The sequence below is a fragment of the Gossypium hirsutum genome, chromosome A01 (assembly GCF_007990345.1).
Source record: "Gossypium hirsutum isolate 1008001.06 chromosome A01, Gossypium_hirsutum_v2.1, whole genome shotgun sequence".
NCBI classification, from domain to species: domain Eukaryota; kingdom Viridiplantae; phylum Streptophyta; class Magnoliopsida; order Malvales; family Malvaceae; genus Gossypium; species Gossypium hirsutum.
The window spans coordinates 446527-471433 of record NC_053424.1 but is presented as its reverse complement, the minus strand read 5'-3'; the positions used below and the strand labels follow the sequence as shown (position 1 = coordinate 471433).

The 24907-nt window shown below is 30.3% G+C and overlaps 3 protein-coding genes across 4 annotated transcripts; 2 read left to right on the top strand and 1 right to left on the bottom strand.

The window, feature by feature from the left end:
- The first annotated feature begins 8915 nt into the window (after positions 1-8915).
- On the top strand, positions 8916-12060 carry LOC107928832 (COBRA-like protein 6). Its single transcript, XM_016860110.2, has 6 exons — positions 8916-9008; positions 9090-9169; positions 9268-9721; positions 10020-10164; positions 10477-10754; positions 11623-12060. The coding sequence occupies exons 1-6, from the start codon at positions 8918-8920 to the stop codon at positions 11904-11906; spliced, it is 1332 nt and encodes a 443-aa protein (XP_016715599.2). The 5' UTR covers positions 8916-8917; the 3' UTR covers positions 11907-12060.
- A 625-nt stretch (positions 12061-12685) lies between these two features.
- Positions 12686-17378, bottom strand: LOC121231893 (transmembrane 9 superfamily member 1). Its single transcript, XM_041116943.1, has 12 exons — positions 17112-17378; positions 16684-16876; positions 16488-16592; positions 15896-15913; positions 15709-15806; positions 15480-15632; positions 15192-15326; positions 14925-15091; positions 14589-14683; positions 14121-14494; positions 13486-13759; positions 12686-13178 (listed from the first exon to the last, which is right to left on the bottom strand). The coding sequence occupies exons 1-12, from the start codon at positions 17208-17210 to the stop codon at positions 13111-13113; spliced, it is 1779 nt and encodes a 592-aa protein (XP_040972877.1). The 5' UTR covers positions 17211-17378; the 3' UTR covers positions 12686-13110.
- A 575-nt stretch (positions 17379-17953) lies between these two features.
- Positions 17954-23888, top strand: LOC121231890 (protein starmaker). 2 transcript variants are annotated; one of them, XM_041116941.1, is made up of 4 exons: positions 17954-18337; positions 18406-18941; positions 20111-20555; positions 23320-23888. In XM_041116941.1, the coding sequence occupies exons 1-3, from the start codon at positions 18110-18112 to the stop codon at positions 20550-20552; spliced, it is 1206 nt and encodes a 401-aa protein (XP_040972875.1). In that variant the 5' UTR covers positions 17954-18109; the 3' UTR covers positions 20553-20555; positions 23320-23888. The 2 variants fall into 2 exon arrangements, with proteins under 2 accessions (XP_040972875.1, XP_040972871.1); XM_041116937.1 differs by lacking the exon at positions 23320-23888 and having other exon boundaries at positions 20111-20841.
- The last annotated feature ends 1019 nt before the right edge of the window (positions 23889-24907 follow it).

The window sequence follows — 24907 nt, the reverse complement described above, 5'->3', positions numbered from 1 at the left end:
TTATCATCTGTTTGATTGGTTTAAAATTTTCATGGCATATATATATGCATGCATATGTATTGTGTTACTTGTACTTTTCAATGGGTTTTTTAGGTTAAATTTTGTTATTAATCCCGTGTTATTCGTAACTTGTTAATTTAGTCCCGTTTTCTTATATATAGTTATATGTATAATATCATGTCATATTGTTATTTTCATGTATTATTCCCAAAAATCTGTTAAACGGATTTAGCGATTATTAGTCAAAATTTGAATTTTAAAATTCAAAAGGTGTTATTTAATAGGAGAATATGTACTAAATATACAAATTTAAGTGGAATTTAGGTTAAAATATATTGATTGTCTTTGTAATTTGACAATTTGGGACTTGGTCATTGTATTTAAATAGTAAAAATTAAGTCTTTATTTTGCTAATCGAGAAATCAGAGTCTAACCATTATCATTGTTAGTATTTTTTATTAAAATTTATCAATTTGGCATATTGTTTAAACTGTCTTCATATGATGTGACATATTATTAATGAAAAATAATTTTATATGATGTGACATATTATTAATGAAGAATGAACTTGTTAACAAATTTTAACTAATAACAATAATAATTGAATTAAAATTTTTAAATTGAAAAAGTAAGATGATTGAGCTTCTAGTTTTTAAACTGAAATGGACTAAATCTTAAATTTTATTGATTAACATAATTTAACTTAGTCAAAATTAAATTTATATGAATTAAAATTGATCAATTTTAAAAGTATATATTATGCCAGATCATTAATTTAGCATATTATTTATAAAAAAATTAATTAATAAATTTAGCAATTACAATTTACGTCAAAATTGAAGTTTTAAAATTCCCGAAATATTATCTAAGCATACAATTTTATGTATAATACAAACAAATAGAAGAATCTAACTAAATTACCATCTTTCAAATTTAAAAAATATACAAATTAAAATTAACATATTCCTACTTTGTTTCTTTCCCTCTTTTTCCTCCTTTTGCTAGTCTTTCTTTTCTCTCCTTCTTGGACCTTTTCCCCATTTTTTCCTTATTTATTTATCATATTTATTTACAATAATTAATTTCATAAGGAAAGGTCCTTAGTTTGTTTGGTTGATAAGAAAAGTTGAAACTTCTTTAGTTGGTATAGAAGTTAAAAGAGAGAAAATTGTGGGGTTATTTCACACATAAAAAAAAAACAACCTATTTACATTGCCTGGTTTCTGTACCTTTTTAAAATTTTGTAATTTGGTCCCTTTTACTTTCAGAAATTTTGATCTTATATTTATCTGATTTAAAAATTAAAATCCAATCAATAGCGTTTGTTAATTGATTTCCGTTAAATTGAACTTTAAATTCTGAATTAAACCTTTATGAGTATTAGAATGATACATATTCAAATTTAATGGAAGTTCATTATAATCATTATCAAGGAGACTAAATTTAAAAAAGTTGAAGAGTAGAAGGACTAAAAGCAACAACTTGAAAGTCTATAGCTTTATTTGTTTGCTGTAAAGAGCTGATTCTAAAAGATTGAAGCGTTCAAATTACCTTTTTCTTCTTGGAATTTCTCTTTTGTGCTTTTTAGGTGTCCAACATGAATTTTACTTAAAAAATACAATATAAATATGCAAATAATTATATAAATTTAATAACTTTATAATTTACCTATATATTTAATATTTGCCTTTGGACACCCCAACATGTTTTTCCAGCAGAAATTTGCTACTGTCCATCAATTTTTTTTAATAAAAAAATTAATTAAATATAAGTGGTTTGCAAATTGTGATATTATTCCAAAGTCTAATATAAGTGGGGTTTAGTCTACAAGGATTTGGTATAGTTAGTAAAGGTTGAGATTTTGAGTGCCTAATTTTAAGTCTCATAATACGTAAATTCTCTTCTGTCAAACGCAAAAAAAAAAAAAAAAAAAAAGAATTAGGGAGGAGTTATATTTGAACAATAAATTCTTGAAGGGCTAGAAGGTAATTTCATCATTATATTAATTTATAAATTTATAATTTTTTAAGGGGCTTAAAAATAAGTTTATATTTTTTTGCAAAAGGCCCTTGCCCTCTAGATTTGCCGCCATTCTCTCCTAAATTATTCTAGGTTTAAATCTCATGTAAGTGGTCTTTGGAATGGATATATTTTGATTTTCATTTCATTATCACTTTGTATCTTGTTGTTTCTAGTTTTATTTGATTGGACATTGTTGAGAGGGCCTGACTCCTTTAGGAAACTAAACCCCTAACAATGGTAAGGTAATTTTGTCCCCCGCCTTTGCCAAGAATCCTGTGAGGTTCACGACAGGAGAATTCCTCGATTGGTGTTGTAATGTACTTGTACTTGCAATTGCACTTGTAAGCTCATTTAATATATGGGGTAATTATGCTCTCGATCTTTGTATTCTTTGGAGTTTTTTAAAATTTAAAATTTAGTTTTATTGCTTTTGATTTCTAGAATTTAGTCTCTTTATACTTTTTTAGGTTAAAAATTAAAATTCATTTTATAACATTGTTAACGAACTTTCGTCAAAATTTCGAATAGGGATTAAATTCATAAAATTAAAAATAAAGAAATTAAATATAGAAACTAGAAAAGCCGTTCGCAAGTTGTGATACTATTGCAAATTTGTAATGCCGTTTTATAATGGTTTAAATCCAAAATAGTCCCTCAAACTATATTAATTTTTCCAATTAGTATCTAACTTTTTTTTTAATTAAAAATGATATCTCAACTATTAATTCGTCTCACTTTATCCCAACCATACGTCGCATTCATATTAAATGTCGTACATGTTTTAAGTAAAATGAGATGAAATTAATAGTTTAAGTATCGTTTTTAACCATAGAACTTTAGCATTTAAATATCTAAGTGGAAAAATGATATAAATTGGGGGCCAGTTTTAGAATTAAACCTTTTATAATCAATGACTATTACAAGAAGTATATGGCAATACATATTCAAACAATTCTTTAGTTATCCTATTCAAACATAAATGAAATTGCAAACATAACCCTAAAAATTTAAAATTCAGCTATAAAGATGTAAATGTTCAATTTCAATCCAAATATCTTCACCCATTAACCTCAAAATTTTCCTTTTCACTTCAATTCTGTAAGGCACATCACCCTCAACAACACCCTTCTCTTTGTACACAACAATTTTATCATAGGCTTTGAGCCCTTTAGCATACACAAATTCAAGCCACCCTTTAGAAAAAACCGGCTTCGCGTAAACCCCGTCTCGTCGAATACATCGGAAACTCCATACTACATCGCTGGTGTCTTTAACTTGCAAATCAAAACATCGATGATCAGTAGTGGTGTAAGGAAAGAGATACAAAATACGGGTCGGGACCGATAATCGTCGTTCGATATCAGTTTGTGTTAGTAACTTGGAAAATATTAGCTCCATATGTAATATATGTTTCATTAACTTACCAAATTCTAAAGCTTCAACACACACTCATATACACAAGCTTATATCTCTATATATAGAATGCTATGTGGGAGTTTTATCTTCCTTGGATTTTCCTGGAAAGTGTGGGAAAATTATAAAATGTTGACTGGGGAAGACAAGTAAATTCGATTGGAAAATCTTCCAAGTTTCTTAGGTGTTGGTATTAATGTTTTTCTAATGTGTTGGAAAGTTTCAATTGTGTTTTTTTTTCTCTTATTTCTCTTAAGTCTATATATGTACAAATAGATGTGTGTGTATATATCTGATTAAATTATTAATAATTTTATAATTTGGTTACTCAACTTCAAAAAGTTACAAAACAGTCATTGACCTATTTGAATATTTTTTTTATTTAAGTCACAAAATTATCTTCGAACGACGATTCAACTATTGATACTGTGGAACAGTACACATCAACGAGTAGAAGAATATATCTCAACTCCAAACTAATATGATAACCAGTGTCGGAGACTAGAAGAGAAAGTTGTTCTAATTTTAATTTGCTAATTTGTGATGTTTAAGATTGTTTTATATAAAAAAAAAAAGAGTAAAGTATAGAAGAGAAAGTTTAACCTTTTCGATTAGTGTTGGAGGTGAGAATAGAGAAAGCTATATATAACCGTGATTTTAACAGTCTAATGACTAAAAATAAAATTATTAATAATTTAATGACTCATGATGAAATTTACCCTTTTCTTTTTTTTTGTTTGTAACGCGTCTCGCACCGCATCGAAAGTAACGGAAGATTGGAGGTTAAGTTATTATTAAAAAATTCAAGGCAAACTCGTGTATCTTCTCGAACAATGGTCTCCTTTTGATATGTATACTAAAAGAGAAACGGTTTTATAAGTACAATGAAATTACGCCACGCCACACGATGTGGTAGAATTTATTTTATTTGACACTGACAACATTTTTAGAATTAAATAAATTATTAAAATATTTATAAAAAATTGGCTCAACTGGTGTAAAGTGTTTCCTTGACAAGTTTTAGTGCTGGTCCAGTTTAGATATATAACTATGGATAATGATTGTAGGTGAAGTGGTAAAAAATATTCATATAATCATCAGTTCAAGTGATTTTTTTTAAACTTAGTTCAACTAATTCCAAATGGTTCACGGGTCAATTAATATAACCTTTATTTAGATCAATGAACTTACCCGTTCTTAATCCAACAGGGTCAAATAATATTAAAAATGAACGAATTAAAATACAAAATTAAATCCATAACCTTAATAAAAATATTAAAAGCAAGTTTTGAGAAGTAAACAACTATTAGAATTCTTGTAGACATAGAATATGACTAAATTAAGTTACAAGTCCATCTCCAATGTCAATTTTATATTAAAAAATTAATTTTTATTTATTCCTTTTTTTAATTAAATTTATTCCTAAATTTATTAGTTTTATAAACTACAATAATATAGTGAGAAAAATAATTAAACAAAATTTTAAGGTGTTAAAATTTAAATTAATCGGATTTTAATTCAGTTGATATAATGTTATTATTGCAACATTTTAAAGAATGTGAGTGGTCCATTATTAATTGATGTAGCGATTTAATTTTTTAAAAATATATTTTTCAAACGAAATTTTGGTTTGATTCAGTTTTCATAAATAATTGACAACATTATCGAATCAGCGCCAATTTATGTTAATATATCGCATACACAAATAATTATATTAATCTAATATGAAAATAAATGTATGCATCCATTTCTTTAAATATGTACAATTGAATTAAAATCAGAGTTATTATTTGGGCTTTTAAAATTTATTTTTTAAGATCCTAATATAAGCGGCTCAATTTTTATTTAATGAATTTTTAATATAATTCATGTAATGTAATATTATTCAAATAGTTGAAAATAATTTAAATATATTAATTATTTTTTTAACATTAATCTCATTATAGGTTCTTATTGTATTTGTTCGTTTTGATACAATACTTAAAATTATCTATAGCTTTTTCTCTACCATTAAATAGGAGAATAATACACTACAGCGCAATTGAACTTACGTCCTTCTACATGAACAATAATACCAATGTCAATCGAGATAAGATTCAATTGACAAATTTATTAAAACAACAATATAAAATTTCAAATATATTAAAACAACTATAAATAATAATTTAAATACAATAAATATATACAAAAAAATTAATAAAATAAAAAATAATTTTAAATAAAAGCAAAATCAATTTTTATTTTTTGCATTTACTCATTGTTGCTTAACTTTGTAAATTTATTTTTTTTATTTTGATTTAATATCACATCAGCAATCAATAAATCATGTAATTCCAATAATAGTAAAATTAAATGAAGACTAAAATATTAATTTTTTAAATATTATAAAGATTAAAATATTCGTGAATAAAACAAATTTAAGCAAAACCAAAAAATGCAATTAACTCTAAAAAGAAAAAAAAAAGTTGGCCAAACAATGTGAATAACGTGGACGTATGCTTTGCATGGTATTTAGCGCGCGACACAATAATCTGACGCCAGGTTTTCAAAGCGGAAACGTACGTCCACCACGTCACTCACGCCACTGCCTTTGGCCATAAAAATGTTTTAAGGGTAAACTACATTCAACATTACTAAACTAGTAATAGATTTATGTTTTGATCACTTAACTTTAAAAATTTATAAAATGGTTATTAAACTATTCAAATGTTTTCATTTTAGTTACTGGGCTATTTTTGCTTCTTCCTTTTTTAAGTATGGCTAGTGAGCTCCAAGTAACGATTCGATAATTGGTACAATATATTAGTACCTATCCACAAGTAGAAGAACATATTTTAAATCTAAGTCAATTTGGCAATTAATGTCAGAGATCGGAGAATAAACTTGTATGGATTTCGGTTCGCAGTTTATGACGATCAAAGTTGTTTCATGAAAAAAACTAAACTGTAGAAAGAAAAGAAAAGGAAAGGAAATGAGAGCTTTTGTTTCGTATAGGTGGTATGAACAATTAAAGTCATATAACAATGATTTTAATAACTTAGTAATTTAAATGAAAACTTTCAAATATTTTAGTGACCATTTTTGTAACTTTTTGAAGTTGAGTGACCAAAATGTAAACTTACTAATAGTTTAGTGACCTTGGGTGCAATTTACCCAAAAAATAATAATTAAAAAGAGTTAATACATCATTTGGTACTTGAATTTGGCTTCAATATTCAATTTGATGCCCAAATCAAACGACATCATGTGGCATGTTTGGTCTAGTAAAAAAACATAGGTACTTAATTGGGATATAAAAAAAAAACTTAGATATCAAATTGAATATTGAAAACTCATTTGCTTAAATGGGACAAAGAAAACTCAACTGTCAAATTGAAAAAAAAAATCTAAGTACCAACTCGACATTAAACCAAACTTAGGTGCCAAACTGATAAAAAAAACTCAAAATTAAACGTTAAAATTAAATATCAGTGCTGATATAACTCTATGAATTTGACGAAAAAGATAAGACTTTATTTAAATCTTTTAGTTTCGGTTAAATTCTTCCATTAGTCCATGCACTTTACAAAAGTTACGGATTTAAACCCTATACTTTAATTTAATCATTTTTAGTCCCTATATATACTTTTAAAATTTTAAAATTTTAGTCCTTGTTAAATGATAACTGTTAAATTTATTAAGTTAAGTTCTACTATTTTCATATGTATATAATGTCATGCTAGCATGTTATTTCCACATATTACTCACTAAAAATTTAGATAATAAGTTAACGACCATCGTTTGTATCAAGATTGAATTTTTAAAAATTAAAAAAGTATAAGGATCTAAAATGATTCAATTAGAGAATATAGACTAAATCTGTAATTGTACACGTAGTACAAGATTAGTAATTGAATTTAAACCAAATTTGGATCAGGATTAAAATTTCAAAATTCGAAAAATACAAGACTCAAATTGACCAATTTGAAAAGGATAAGGACCAAATCCACAACTTTTATAAAGTAAGGGACTACTAGTAGAATTTAACCTACAAGAACTATCAAAGATTTGAATTTATCCAGATTTATACACAGTGAACCCCCTCAAACTTTAATTGCGGAATCTCCAGTTCTCAGCCATGTAAAAACCAAAAGCAGGGCTTTTTCTACGTACAAATTGATGAACTTTTACAAACTTCTTTTTAAAAGAAATCAATTTAACCCTAAACTTCCCTTGATTCGATTCAAAGAACTAAAACTGTTCTTCTTCTTCACTTCAATTTTCTATTCCATGCCGGCAATCACATCTTCCTCTCTATAAAGAACGACGATATCACCTTGCCGGAGATCTTTTGTCCGGACGAAATCGATCCAACCGGAAACGATAACCAGTTTCGGGCCGTACCGTTCGGTTCGTATTAAGCAACGAAAGTTCCAGAAGGTTCCTTCATCGTCTTTAACGTTCAATACGATTCTTCCATGGCAGCCGTTGAAGTGTGATAAAGCTTGTAATAATAAACAACCATTTGAAACTGACAATCTTCTTTCAATGTCTGTGATCGTTAGAACTGTCGCGAAGATTTCCATGTCTGAATCTGAGGAGTGTTTTGGTAGACAGTGAGAATTTGAGCATAAATATATAATGGGATGTCTTTGTGATTGGTGATGATATGAATGTCTTTGTCATTCAATTCAATTCAATGTGTCTTTTTTCTTTTTAATTTGTAAGAAAAGGTGGCGATTGCACGACAGCTTCACTTGGTGTCTCGCGCGCGCTACGCCGTTTTCTTGTTTGCTTTCTTTCGTTATTCTTGTACGATTAGGGGTATGCATAGTTTAAAATTTGAGAAAAGTTTGTAATTATCTTTTCTTAATATCTTCATATTAAATTTTAAGATTTTAATTTAGATTTAATTTTTTTAAAAATATGAAAATTGAAATTTAGAATGAAAATATTGATATAATTTTTCATTTTCAGTTTTAAATTATTTTTGTTAATATTTTTAATTATCTTTCATTCATATCACAATTTCTAATTTGATAAATACGAGAAAAAGAAATAGTGATCTTTATCATTCAATGATGATATTGATCTTATTGTTTTTCTAATGGCAATTTTTGCCAGCCAAATTTATATGCGTAAAATTCATCATCTTTTTTTTTTCGACATAAAAAATTATAATATGAAATTAAGGTAAAAATGTTGAAATTTGAATTTAAATTTATTAAATTTCATCAATACTGATTTTAATATCATTAGTTTTTCCAAAAATATATAATTTTTTTAAGAAATTAATCCAAAGATATTAAGGAGATAAAAAATAAAATTTATATAAAAAATGTATAACACTTATCACTAAATTTTTTACAATTTATTCCTTAAATTTTTTTTGGTGATAAGTGAAAACAAAAATGTTATTCACAAGAAGATATACTCAAGGTTCATATATATATATATATATATTCACAAGGACTAATTTTTAATTATTTTTGGAGTTCTGAAAATGACCCAGTTTTACTTTAGTGTTCAAAGATCAGTAGATATGGTATTCAGTTTGGTCTCCTTCTTTATTTTCATATCAGTTTCACCTTCATGTAAGTGTTTTTAATTTTAAGTATTGAATTTTATTTAAAAATGTATATTTATTGGAATATTTTTTTAATTGAAAAATGCAGATGGATATGATCCTTTGGATCCTCATGGCAACATAACTATTAAATGGGATCTTTTGCAATCTAATCCTGATACAAGTGATGTAAGTTATATGTATATATATATATATATGATGTTCATATAGTTGTATAGTAGTTAGGGTTTTGCAATTTTCTTTAAAATATTTATATGTATTTGCAGGTGAGGGTATCAATATTTAACTTCCAATTATACCGCCATATAGAGCGGCCGGGGTGGCAGCTTGGTTGGGAATGGCAAGGTGACGAGGCGATTATGAGCATGCTCGGTGCCGAGGCAACCGAGCAAGGCAATTGTTCGAGGTTCAAAGGAGGCGAAAACCTCCCTCATTGTTGTGAAAAGAAACCAATGATTATTGATCTATTACCAGAAGCCTCATTCAACATGAAAACAAGTAATTGTTGCAAGGGGGGTGTATTGTCTTCAATGGTTCAAGACCCTAGTAACTATGCTGCAATATTTGTGATGAAAATTGGGGCTGTCAATAGTTCAGATCAGTTCAAAATGCCAGGAAATTTTAGCTTCGGGGTTTCGGGTTATACTTGTGGGCAACCGGTTCGGGTTCCACCGAGTCGGTATAGTTCGGATAGTGGCCGTAGGTGGACTCAGGCTCTCGGTAAGTTCGAGTTTGGATGTCAGTGTTTGATACGATTATAGTAACATTCCCCTAAGTTATTGCTATAGATATTAGATTTTCCATCACATAAATTTGTTTTGAGATTAGATTTAGGTTTCAATCACCATTCAAGCAAATTTTCGAGATTAGACTCAAGTTTCAACTATGGTTTCAACTATTATAATAATGTCATGTAGTTTCGAGATTTGATTCGGATTTCAACTATTATAATAAGCTTTCGAGATCGGACTCGGGTAATGTCATGTATCTCACAAATGTGGTATGTATTGTGTTGCAGGAACATGGAATATTACATGTATGTACTCCCAATTCATGGCATCAAGTTCACCAAAATGCTGTGTTTCCTTATCAGCATTCTACAACACAACCATTGTCCCTTGCCCTAAATGCAGCTGCAGTTGCCATGCATCCAAATGTGTCAAGTAAAAATTCCTCTTAAATATCTCCTTATTTTTATTCGGATACAAATATTTATATAAAATTTTGGGAAAATTCCATTTCTCCTTTGAAGTTTTTAGAAAATTTTAATTAGCCCCCTCCTTAAACTGTTGAAAATTATCACTAATTAATCTCACAAAAAAATTTAAAAATTTTAATTAGACCCCCAATTTTTTTTAAAAATTCTCTTTAAACTCTTAAATTTTTGAAAATTTTACTAGGCCCCCCAAAATTTAATCCCATATCTGCCATTGTATGTACATTTGAACATGCATACTTATATGTTTTATGAATAGGTTCGGGGAAACACCACCGGTATTGCAAGAAATGAGAGATTCGAATCAACAGTTATCAACACTAATAAGATGTTCGTCACATATGTGTCCAATACGAATACATTGGCATATAAAACAAAGTTACAAACAGTATTGGAGGGTGAAAGTAACTTTGAATAATAGGAATATATTGAAGAATTACAGTCAATGGAATTTGGAGGCAGTACACCCAAATTTGAAAAACTTGACACAAGTTTTCAGCTTCAATTATGAGCCACTTAATCCATATGGGCATATCAGTAAGTTAAAAAAAAAGTTCATTATTACTAAATACTAATGTTTTAATTTTCTTTTCTAAATATTGATGTCCGGTACTCATGTCAGATGCATCTCTAAAATCTCTATGAAGGCATGGAAATCTTGGGAAAATGGCATAATTATAAATTTTGTTGCTAAAATTTACTTATTTTGTAATTTTTGTCCTTATTTTCTTTTAGAACTTTTTGGCTCTCAACCTTCAAATTTTTGTCAAATTACTTTGTTTCGGATGAAAAATATGTCTAAACTATAAATATTTTAATAGCATTAATGTGATAGTCTACATGTACTTCATTACTAACATGATTTTTTAAAAAAAAAACTATGATTTTTTTGAACTTTTGTTGAAAAATATTAATATTTTTATTAATTTTTTATAAAGTTTCAAAAAAAAAATTAAAATATAATTTTTTTAAAAAGTACATCGATGTTAGAAATGAAGTATATATAGTCTATCACATTAATACTATTAAAATTTTAAGAGTTCAGTCAACTTTTTATTTGGAAACAAATCAATTTGACTAAAATTTGATTTTTTTTAAAAAGGATAAGGGCAAAATAATAAAATGTACAAATATTAGGAGCTAAATTTATTTTTGTCAAATGAAAAATGAACATGCTTTTATTAGACACTCACACGCAAGGGCGGAGAGAGGGGTCACAAAGTGACCTTGGTCTCTCAAAATTAAAAAATTGCTTATATAATTTCTTTAATTTTTAAGAGAATCAAATTAGTGTAATGATAAAATTGCACTTCAGCTTCTTCCAAAAAAAAAAAATTCATTCCGTAGCCTCCTTAAAACAATTTCCTGCCTTTGCCTTAATTCACACGAGTCCTGAATTTGGCAGATGATTCGGGGATGTTTTGGGGGATTCGTTATTACAACGACATGTTGCAGGAAGGTGTAAACGGGTACGTGCAAACCGAGATGTTGATGCGTAAAGGCGAAGATTTTCCGAGTTTCAGACAAGGATGGGGTTTTCCGACAAGGGTTTTGTTTAATGGTGATGAATGTGTTATGCCTCTTCCAGATCAGTACCCAACGTTGCCTAACACTGGTGGAAATGGTCCTATATTTAGCCTTTCTTTGATCGTTCTCTCTTTATTAGTGCTAACAATTGTTTCCTTCTAAAAAATGTGAAAATATTGTTTTTCTTTTTGCCACGTAGGATTTTTGGAGAGAAAATATTATTGGGGTTATTTAATATTCTTACTTACACACTTTCAAAATTGACAGAGACTAAATTGTTGAATTTTTTTATAAGGACTAATTTACTCAATTTTGAATTTAAGAGAGATTGAAATTATTTTTACCAAAATTTATTGGTAGCACCAATAAAATTGTTAGCACCAATAAAGAGAAAAAAAAAACCAATGAAACATTCATTAGATAAATATTGGTTTCATTGGGTTTATGAAAAAAACTTGGAAAATGTAAAAGTATGATAACGTGCTCAATCTTGAGGTGTTAGTTGACTTGTTCACAAATTCAAGGAGAAAAAAGTATTATCAACCTTAAACTTAGGCCACTATTATGCTTCTTTTGGTTTGAGTGTAAGTGTAGTTATAGGAAGTGATAAATAAATTGATATCTCTTAAATAAAATTGAGAACCTTTTAATTGAATTTTAGCTTGAATGGATGAACAAGTTAATGTTTAATTCAAATTTTTTGGACTCAAATCTCAAATTCATATTGACTTGCGTAGTGTACGCGGTTAAGACCACCTATAAATTTTGACTCTAGTTCGATAAACCCGATATGATCAATCAAAAACTCAAATCCAAATTCTCTCGAACTATAGTCCGAACTGATCCAAACCCTGAAATGACAAAAAAAACCCTGAATAACCTAAACACATAATGATCCAACCTAAAATTATTCCAACCTTAAACTCAAAAATAAGTGCAAATAAGAAAAACAAATCCAAAGGGAATTTAACCGATCATCACAGTTTCAATTCTTACACAGAAAGCATATCTATGTATGCAAAGGGATCAATGACAAATAGTATATAACAAAATGGGGGGAGTTTTAAATTTTTTTTTTAGCTAGCTTTTGAATTATAAAACAATGATCTGAATTTCTAAATCAGGGCTTCCTATTACAAACCCGGGTGAAAAAAGGAAAAAGGCGAAACAAAAATCATGGGGTTTACCGTGGTCCATGGAACCGAGAGTACATACCTACTGTTAAACCCTGTGATTTCGTTTGGAGGCTTTGATGGGGTCTCTATACCTGAAAGCTTCCTCTCGATGTTTATTGCCTCGACAACTAGAAAAAAAAAAGAAAAGCTCATGGAAGCACCGATGGTTCTAGTTTCTGACAACAAAAGGTTTAATCACACTTGATGTTTCTGTAGATCCTCCTTACGAACAAGTTCGAACCGAGAAAACCAATGGCTCCTACGTATTGAAAAAGGAAGTAATATAAAATAACATGAAAAGATGACATAATAAACAACAAACAACACGTGCAAAACCCCCTTTCTATAAACGACATGATAAAAATGGTTTGTGTTGTGCAAACTTTCATGTAATCTACAGATGTTTCGAGACATCCCAACTAGTTCTTCAAAAATGTCTGAAATTTTAGCCAAGGAAAACGATCCAAAATTTTTTTGGCAGGACTTGGTACTGTGCCGGAAAAGTCATGGGAGAAAATGCTTATTTTTATTACGATTATGATAATATATATATATTTGAAACTTACCACAGAGGATTCCCAAACCAAGACAAAACATCAAAGTGTATCCGAAGTAGAAGCTGGTCTGGAAGAAGCCCGACATCTTGGTTTTCACGGAGTAGTAGTACACGGAGTACAAATACACGTAAATAGCTGTTGAGGCAGCAGAGAAGAATGATGTCCACTGCCAGTGATAGTTCTCAGCATTTAGCAAGAAATATGTCCCCACGATCGTAACGCAAATGGTTACAATGATGAGAATCAGGAAGACCAGCAGCATAAAACCATAGACGTAATAAACCTGCAAAACAGAAGTATATTGCATATGAAATTACATGAAATGGACTGACAACTTCCATGTCGTATAAATTAAGACTGTTCTAGTAAGTAATCACTATAACCCTACAAATTTTATTTCCGATTTTACAACATACATAAGTGTGGAAGGCTACTCCAGTTCGAGTTTGTCTATATTTGACTATTATGTTTTTCAGATAGTATTGTCAAAGACATTATGAAGGTAACATTAGGAATAAGAGAGACTCCTTTAAGTTATCGAACATGCATCCAAAAGATTTTGAATAAAGAATTGCAAATATGATTCAATTTCCAAAAAAATGGCTCATTATCAAGCAATCAAAACCTAGGAAAAAGAATTTCACCTTGTAATTCCAGAAGGATGTGAAGACAAAATACATTTCAATGAATATGCTCCCAAATGGAAGAAGTCCTCCCATCATAGAGACCACAGAAGTTGTAAGATACCATTTCTTCTCTGGAATTGGGCGAGGAATGGTCTTTACACGGCACGGATTATTTGGAGCACCACTCCAGTTTCTTCCAACAACTGTACCAAGAAGAGCCAAGGGGAAGGAAATGAAAGCCCAAATTACAAAAACAACCACCATTGTACCGAAAGGAATAGCTGCTAGAGATCCATAAAATATAGCAACTGTGTTGAGGAGGAATCCAATCCCAAAGCACAAAAATGGAAACAGAGATGCTGTCAGGATCATTGACTTTATCCAATTTTTACCTGAAAAACACAGAACCCAACTTTTTAGAATGAAAGGCGGCCAACAACAAGAGGGACTAAATGCAAGCCAGAATGGAAGGGATTAAGCACGTACCCCCATTTCGTGAGTACATTCCACCACTCACATAACCAGAAATGAATGATGTAAAAGCATAACACAGTATAAAGGTAGTGACAATTGCTCCTCTCCTGAACAAGATAATTAGTATATGAGATAATAGTAATCAAAATGCTGAAAAATGAAATGCCAAAACCAGCAGACAATGTAGTTCACCATTATGAACAACAAAAACGAGGGGAAAGACAACAAAAATGATGGTCGAAGTTGACAATGCTATGAATAGAAAAGCTCAAAAAAACAAAAATCATGAAAAAATATGTTTTGACAGCTCCCACGAATTTTGATTTCATTAGTGTCTTCTCAACATACCCAACATACAAAGTTCCCACAATTGCCAATAAGATGACAAGGAGAACAAGCAACGCTAGCTGAGCACCTGTACCAACAACAGCAGAAAGCAAAGCCAAATTGCTAGGAGGCCTAAAAACATCACCATGGACCAGTTTCCAACCACACTCTTCACTCACATCCCTTTCCTGAGAACATAGTAAATAGCAAGAAAAACATGAATTTTCAGGGAAAAAAATTAATTTTCTTAAAGAAGAGCAAAAAGGAAAGGGGGGCAAGTAATATCACCAAAGTTTCCAGATCATCATCTTCCCGAGCATACTTCGCATAGTCATTTCTCAAAGTTCGCATCAAGATCATTGACACCAAACCAGTGAGAAAGATAACCATCATGAATGAATTGAAAACAGAGAACCAATGGATCTGCATATTGCATCATTTATTTAAAGAACCTGGTAATTTAAAAGAAAAAAAAAACCTAATGCAAGAGTTGGGCAATAAATAAAATATTTTGTTGCAGTAGTAACAAAAAAGAATCTCATAAAGGGGAAACTATCACCAATAATGCCTACTTACTTGGTGCTCAAAGAAAGGATAGTCTAAGTAAATATCAAAGCGACGAGCAAAAGTCACATTAGTTGGAAGCCATTTAACAGAATATGTCATGTCCAGGGTTCTCCCTGCTTCCAGTTGTTTTGGACTCTCCTGAGTGAGATTGACATGAATAATCTGCAAGATAGAACAGTCAACAACAGCTAATTCCAAAAAATGGAACAGAAATCATGAATATGTCAGAAGAAACAACCTGATCCTTATTGTATTTAATAACAATATTCTTATGTGTGTAGAGGACATGCTTGCCATTTTCACTGTTCCTATCAGGATGCAGCTCGCCAACAAAGCCTAAAAAAGTTTAAAGATAGTCTTCAGTAACAAAGCATATAAGGATTACCAGACCAAATAAAAATCAGAAAAAGTAGAGTCATGCATACCCCATAAAGGCAGATCATCTGAACTTTCAGCATTGCGAAGAGCATGAGGCATTGCATCAACAAAAAGACAAGGACAATAAAGAGTAAGTGCTCCACAAAGTAAGTCATATCAGACAAAGAACCCCTTACTGTGAATGGACATACAATACAAAGAAAGTAACACCCAAGCATCCATGCTCTCCGCATCTACTTACATGATTTGAAATGTATTTCTAGCTTGCATTATGCAACTATCTCTAATCATGTATCCAGGAAAGGATGTGAACTCAGTATGCTCCTAAAGAATTTTATAATGCAAATAAAAAAACTTATGTCTTCTTTGATTTAAGCAAAATAACAATAATATAACCTACGTTTTAAGTATAGATCCCAAGGAGGAGAAACCTTGTAGAAAAATTTTACGAGAAAACAATTTGCATCCATCATATGAGCCAAGGAATGTGATGCAGCTGACTTATCCACCCAATGCTTCCAATGCTTTTAGATCCAGGGATTTTAAGTACGCAACTGATATATCAAGTATCAATATCTTTCGAGACCAGTCTATGCCCGTTTACTATTTTCATACAAAATAATGACAAGTTAAACATACCCACAAAGAATTCAAACCAGTAGCTGTTCTCAATTGCATCCTTGAACTGTCTGACCTTTGCTTCATCAAGTTCCAATTGACAAATGGTACCTCTGTCCACATTCTCTGTTGAAGAATAAAGAAATCAAAATTAATTATTAGAAGAAAAAAAAAGCAATCAAAATTACGAATCAAAAAAGAAGACAAGAAAGCGTACTTTGAAACTTCATATCAATTTGGCTATCAATCAGTTCATTTCCACCAAGGACCTCACCAAGACCACCCCATTTGTGAGCAGGATTAGTACCCGGTTGACAAAACGGAAGGCTGTAATAGTTATATGTTTCTTGTGGATTATTGTACGGACCAACTTTATTCACCCATAGAGTAATTGGATCATCGGGTTGATACTACAAGAACAAAACAAGAACTTAAAGAAACCTAACAATACAACCACATCAATGAAATCTAAACATCAAACACGTTAAAAAAAGAAACGATTACCATCTAAGTTCTCCATTCATAACGAATGCGATTCGAATACATTACAAGGAAATGCAAAAGATCTAAATTCGGAATCAAGAAATTACACCGAAAAAAAGACACGAGATCTAAAGCGTTACCGAATAGTACTAGATTTTTTACCTTGTGATCTGACTCGGAAGCGAAAGCGTGGGAGAGGAAGAGTAAAACGAAGACGAAAACAGAGAAAGATCGGACGGCGGAGAAGACGGCGGACGACATTGCGATCGTCGGACGGTTGATCGGATCTGAATGTTCCCGACGCCGATTCGAAATGCTACGTGACTGAGTTCTCTCCCTTAGTTTTTTTTTTAAATTCTCCCTTTGAATTTCTTGTAGATTTTTGGGAGAGAGTTTTTTCAGTTTTTTCTTCCTATTATTTATATGAATCATCATCTCCCTCTATTTTTTCTCGCTAAAATTAGAGGATATTGTTGGTTAAATTTTATTATTAGTCCTTGTACAATGTGTAAAATTTTAATTTAGTTCTTGTAATTTAATTTGATCTTTTTTTAATCTTTATATTGTTTTTGAATTTTGAAATTTCATTCTTAACCAAACAATATCCAAAATCTTACAGGAAAAATATATTATCACATGCTTGTCATGTTAAATTGTTACTCATAAAAAAATCAAGTTTTTTTTAATAAATTTAATGGTTACCATTTGAGTTAAGACTTTTAAATTTTTGAATGAAAGCATATTTCTAAATTTTTTTCGAGCCCAAGCTAACTTCCACCTAACCCACCATAAAAAGCTATATTAATGTTTATATATTTGTATAATTAAATTTAAATAAAGATAAATCAAAATAGTATGCAACTATATATGATGGAATGGACAAAGATTAAAAAGACTACAAATTGTAATTAATAGTGTTAAGAAGGCTTTTGTGTATATATATATATATATGTATATGTGTACGTGTATGTATAACTGACCTATTCTTATGGCTAATAAAAGCTCCTAACAAATTGCTTTGTGATGACTGTTTGGGCATTTCACCAACATTCTCTCTTATTCCATCTTCTCATTCTTTTTCTGAAACCTTTTCCTCAATTTCTCTCTTTAGTTTTTTTTTTAAACATTCATTTAATTATTGGTATTTTATAGTCTTTTTGATGGGAGATCACTCTCATTCTCGTCATCGTCGTCGTCATGATCATGAGGACGATCATGATCAAGATCGAGATGAAGACCACAATCACGATCGTCATCGTTCAAATACGTCTGGCATTATTGGCTTGTCATGCAAAGCATACAAATCTATTGTTAATAAATGGTGTTCTGATAGAAATTCTCCAAAGAAAGAGGAAGGCAAGATCAAAGATCATGATGATTCTTCCAAGGTTTGTACATAAATTTTCAATTCAAATGTATGTATGTATGTTGATGTTTGATTTTCTTTAAATTTCAGAAAGGTAATAAAAAGGAACAAGAAGATAAATCAAAAAAAGGTGAGAAACATTCAAAAAGAGAGAAACAAAATAGGCTAAGTGCGGACGAGAGCATGTTTTCTCGTCAGTTTTCGTTTCTTTCGAAGAGTTCGAGTAGGAGGAGCCACACACCTACACCTGTACCGACCTATTTGTCAAAGAGTTCGATCCGGACATCTAATAGCCCTTCGAGATTCGCGCTTTCGAGAACTTTTAGTAAAAAGGGTCGAGACGAAGATGAAACACCACAAAAACAACAACAGAAGAGAAGTGTTAGTGTCAATCGAGCTTCCACTCTTTCGAGAAGTTTGAGCCGAAAAGGCAATTCAGAAACCGAAAAACCTAACCTTTCGAGAAGTACAAGCCAAAGGAGCACCACTCCTATTATATTCTCACACTCCATTGCTCGGAGAAAACCTTTGCCAGTCGAAAAAACACTTGAATGCACCTTGGAGGAGCTCTGTCATGGAGGGCTAAAAAAGATCAACATCGTAAAAGATGTCATTTCTGAAGAAGGGTATGAAACTCTATTTCTTTTTATATGTATGCCATCTTTTTCTCGAGTATATCTAATGTTCATAAGACTTAAATATGCATGATGCTATAATCAACAATTAAATTGAATCTCGAGTTTGAGGTAGACTTATTTATGGTTAGACTACTCACTTAAATCTGAAGTCTTACCCTATATTTGAAAGGGTTTGAACAAATTAAGCTCAAAAAGTGTGATTTGGATGAAAATATTAAAATCTATTTAAAATACGAATTGAGTTTGAGCTCCTGTATTTTGGTCCAAGCTCATCTCGACCTGTTTTCTAATTTTAGAATATAGTCTTTTTTTATAAAATATAGAATTTTAAATTAAGGAAAAATATTTGGTACATTTGATGGGAGTTTTTAGATTCCACAAGCAATAAAGAGTTAACAAGTATCCTATAGCGATATAATAAAATATTAAAAAAATAACTACCTACAAATACAAACGATTTCGAATAAAATTTAAAACTCATATTTCTTGTCGGGTTAGGCAAAACTTCAACAAGCAAGTATAATCTTAATACAATACATAAGCCGGCCAATTAAGGATGAGTAAAGAAACCAATGAACTAAACCGATCCAAATTAGTATGGTTCAATTTAGTTTCGATTTTGGTTTCGGTTTAGCTCTTTAAAAACAATATAATGATAGTAAATATTTTTAAAGGCATAATGATAAATTTAGTCTATAATTTAGCTTTTAATATTTTAAAAAGTGTCAAATTTGTCCATCAAATTTCAAAAAGAGTCTAATTGTTTTTTAATAAAAATATTGACTAAAACATTAAATTTTTAAAAGCAACAAACATCATGCATAACAATCCACGTGTACTTAATGTTAATTTTTTTAATTCTTAAAATTATTTTATTTTTCCTATGAAATACATATAGATTGGTACACAACTTGTCACACTGAAATTGTAAAAAAAATTAATATTTTTGTTAAAAAAATAATTTAACTCTGTTAAAAAAATAAGTTTAACTGAAAAATAAATACCAAATTAATAAAAAAATTTAAATGTTAAGAACTAAATTTATCCTTATAACTTTTTAAAACTAATTTGAATTAAGCTATACTAAAATCCGTTTCCACCCACCCGATACGACCCGACCCGCATATAAATTCATTTTTTTTTCTTTATGTATACAGAATGATAGTCAAGCAAGAGGAGACACTAACAATTAACGTAAAGCCGGGATGGACCAAAGGGACGAAGGTTACCTTCGAAGGCAAGGGCGATCAGAAACCGGGTTACCTTCCGGCCGACATCATCTTCACGATTCAAGAGAAGAGGCACGAGCTATTCAAGCGAACCGGCGACGATCTGGAGATAGTCGTCGAGATCCCGTTGGTTAAGGCCTTGACGGGCTGTTCCTTGTCCGTTCCGTTGCTCGGAGGTGAAACGATGAGCATACACGTCAGTGAGGTCATATATCCGGGATACGAAAAAGTGATTCATGGCCAAGGGATGCCTAACGTTAAAGGAGACAAACGAGGTGACTTGAGGATTACGTTTCTCGTTAAGTTTCCGATGGAACTCTCCGACGAACAGAGATCGGAGACGTGTAGTATATTGGAAGGTTGTTGTTGAGAGGTAAATCAATTAATTATGTTTTTTTGTATGATTTTCAAGTGATTTTAGTGTTTTTTTGGCTCACATTTTCAAGTGATTTGTAGCTTCTTCTTTTTTTTTTTTTTTGAAGCTATATTTGGTATGATTTTGTGTTCTTCAATGGAAGAGGTTGCGGAGGACGAAAACATGAAAACTTTATTTTATTTTAGGTTAAAATATGCAGTTAATCCCTATATTTTTGCAAAATTTGAGATTTACTTCATATGTTTAAAAATTCTAAGTAGATTTTTTAATTAAAAATGTCGGGTCAAAGGTGGTATTTTCGTGAAAATTATGTTTATTGAATTTAAAATTATTTACTTTTTAAAATTATTATGGTTATATAGCCCCAAAACTAGAAAATTATTTTTGGACGGAATTAAATTGTATATTTTTACTATAGTAAAAATTTAATTTCATTATTTTAATAGTCTATATTTTTATAATTTTTAAAAGATTAAATTAAAATTTTATCATTTTTTAGGGTAAGGGAGTAGCTCGGCTCCGCCACTGGTTACATAGATAATAAATTTCGGAAAAGTTAGTTCAACTTTTAACTTTTTAATAAATCTGTAAAAAAAATAGTATATTAAATTAAGGTCATTAAACTATTAATAAATTTATGTTTTGGTTATTTAATTTTTAAAAAATACAAAAATGTAATTAAATTATATGAAAGTTTTCGTTTAAATCATTGGATTGTTAAAATTACTATTATATGGCACTTATTTTTGAAAGATCAAAATGGAAAAAAAAAGTTTATATCATAATTTGATCTTTGAACTATATCATTTCCCCGTTCTAAGGGAAAATTAAGACAAAAATTATAATTCAAGTATTAAAGTAGAGCAAAAAAATTAAATACTAAAATGAGAAAACATGTATAGTTCAAGAGCTCATCGTCAAATATTATACATTTACAAGTACAAATATATGTAGGATCAATTACAATGCAGAATCAAACTAAGATAAATCTCAAAACTATATATGAATTTTGATTCGATGTGCAATTTTATATATAAAGTTTGATTTTATGAATTTTATACATGAAATTTTGATTTGATCCAATTTTCAAATTTTTTTTAATACAATTATTGATATAGCATCATTTTTTGTTTATATATTGTAATAGCCCTAATTTGACCCTAGTCGGAAAGTGGTTTCGGGACCACAAAACCAAGTCATAAAAAAATAATTAACTGTTATATTCTATGCTTATAGTATGTGTACATGCAAGTGTGAAAGTTTCATGCTTTAATTTTGTCATTTGTATGTGAAATTTATTAAATAGGACTTAGGTGAGACAATTGTGAAATATGTTAGGTTAATTTTAAAGTGGCCTATTAATGTATAAATACAAAAAGATGGACTTGCATGTCAAATATCTATTTTGTTGTGTAATGGCCGGCCATGATGTGGTTTTATTTAGAATATATGTATTGTTTATTAGTGAAGTGGCTTTATATTTTATAGTATTAATGTATATAAAAATAATAATAGAAAAAGAGGTGATGAAAACAAAGCTTCATTTTTTTTTTGGTTCTTCTTGGCCGAATTGAAGAAAGAAAAAGGGACAAGATTTTCGGTCACTTTAAGCTTGGGGAAGGTTAGTATTATGTTAGTTTATGAAATTTTAAGCTTGATTTTAGTTAATTAGATAGTTTCATACATAGCCCATGTCAAAATTTTGAAATTTGGTGATGATTTGAGCATTCGGTTTTGGTTATTAAAGGAGGAGATTGGATTATAGTCTTTATGTTTTATGAAGAATTGTTGAAGAGGAAGGTTGGAGTTAGTTAAGTTATAAATTTTTAATACTCATGAGTACTATAGCCGAACATAAATTTACTTAATGACTTGAACAAATACCGTGTGGATGTTTGAAATGAATGAATTTGAGGTTTGTTCATATTAGGGATTCGGCTTTGTGCATAACTTTTAAGAGTTTGATTTTGAATAATTTGAGTATTGGAATGTAAGTAATGTTATGCATAGGTTAAATTTTTGTATTCGGCTTTTGTAGTATATATGTATGATTAATCCATTTTTTTTCTTTTCTTTTGCAAATGATATATATAGGGTGATAAATATTAAGACTATTGTTGACTTGTGTTTAGTGATATTCGGCCAAGGACTAAATGTGCTTGCTTATTCGGTTTAAGTAAAGTAAATGTGATTGGTGGATATGATTAGGTTGTGGTTTATTATAGACTTGTTTTGATTGTATAAATTAGCTTATAAATTGGTTTGGAAATAATAAATAATGAGCATGCTTTGTGGCCGTAAGGATTATATGATAGTGTGTCGTGATATTAACTTAGCTAGTCGAATGGATGAGGAATGAATTTGATATATATATAGGTAACATTGACGAGTTGTTTAGCATATGGGTTTTGTATATTGGTTCGGCAACTAAGCTAGAAAAATAATTTTCGGTAACATGGTATCTATGCACATATATAGATATATATATATATAAGGTATCTTAAGTATATTTGTCCATTTGATAAGGTTGACTAATAGTTCAAGTAAGGATTACTCCATTCGATATGTACATGAATTGAAGTAATAGGTTCGGTAATCAGCTTATGACATACGGGTAATATCATATGTCCGATTATAAGTTAAATACTCGATAGTTGTGGTTCATTGGATATAATGTTTGAATATTGTTTTGAAAAAAATTGATATTTGTATTTAGTAAAGTTGAATAAGTCATTAAATAAATCTATTTATTTTAATTAAGCTCAAGAGCAAAGAGGGTCTAAATCAGATAAGGGAAAGGAAAAAGCAGTCGAGTAGCCTATCCGCAACTGTTCAAAATATCCGAGGTAAGTTTTGAGTAGTTTCCTTTAATATATAATTGATGCTGGTTTATAAGAGTATAATAGGTGAATTGAAATTCAGTTAGCACTTGTACAAAGTTGTTTAATAAACAATGCGTGTATATGACTTTGAGGTCGATGGTAACTTTGAGTTTAAGCTTGAATGGCGAAATGATTGTGTGATATTAGGTATAATTTTTGAGTTGAAATGTTAATGATGATGTGCCTATTGAACTTATATCCGAATGTATTAAATGATTACTAAGTGATAGGTCGATTGAGATGTGTTAAATATATAACTAAGTATGCATGGTATTGGAAAAATATCCGGACTTGAAGTCCGCAGGCTTTATGCTGGAAATATATCCGGACTTGAAGTCCGCAGGCTTTATGCTGGAAATATATCCAGACTTAAAGTCCGCAGGCTAAGTGCTGGAAAAATATCCGGGTAAGTCCCGAAAGCATTCGTGCTGGTGTTATATCCGGGCTAAGTCCTGAAGGCATTCGTACTGGTATTATATCCGGGCTAAGTCCTGAAGGCATTCGTGCTGATATTATATCCGGGCTAAGTCCCGAAGGCATTCGTGCTAGTGCTATATCCAGGCTAAGTCCCGAAGGCATTCGTGCTGGTGTTATATCCGGGCTAAGTCCCGAAGGCATTCGTGCTGGTATTATATCCGGGCTTAAAGTCCTGCATGCTTTGTGGTGGTGATTTGATTTTGGTTTTAAATCCAGCAGACTTAATGCCGATGATTGGAGTAAGATTATGATTTCAAATGTTCGTAGTAAACTACCATTGAATATATATGTTCAATACATTAAGTCGGTCAGATATGTATTATATACTTTTATATGTTAGATTGATCGGAATTGAATCATGAATGCGAAATGAGAAGTATATGTGACAATCTCATATGTGTATGTGTGTATTCGGTTATGGTGAAAGGTTATATGAGATTGATTTGGTGATATACATGTTAAATAATATGAATCCAAAGAATGGGTAATAAATCTGCTTGGGACAGCAGCAGTAACGTGATTTCAGAAAATCACCATAAATTGTGGAAGTTGAGTTAGAGGCTGAATAAATTATGTCATGAAATCTTAATGAGTCTAGTTTTTATAAAAGAAACCGTGTAAGCAAAAGAGTTTTCAATAATGAGATATTTGAAGTGGCGTGGAACAGAGTCAAAATGACTTCGAGGTCCCCTGTTCTGTTTTCAGAAAATCATTATAAATGGTACAAAAATGGTTATAAGATAAAATTTATATTCTTAGACTCCCTAATGAGTCTAGTTTCAAATGAAATAAACGATAACATATTTCAAATTCTTTATAATGAGAAATTTAATTTGTAGTGAAGAGTGGTCAGATTAGTCAAACAGTGAAACAGGGGAAACTTCAATAAAAACCTGGTATTGATTGGTCAAACCAAAAATTCTGAAAATTTGATGGATGGAAGTTATATGAGTCTATTTTCAGGGAAAATTAACGGCACTTGATTTGGTG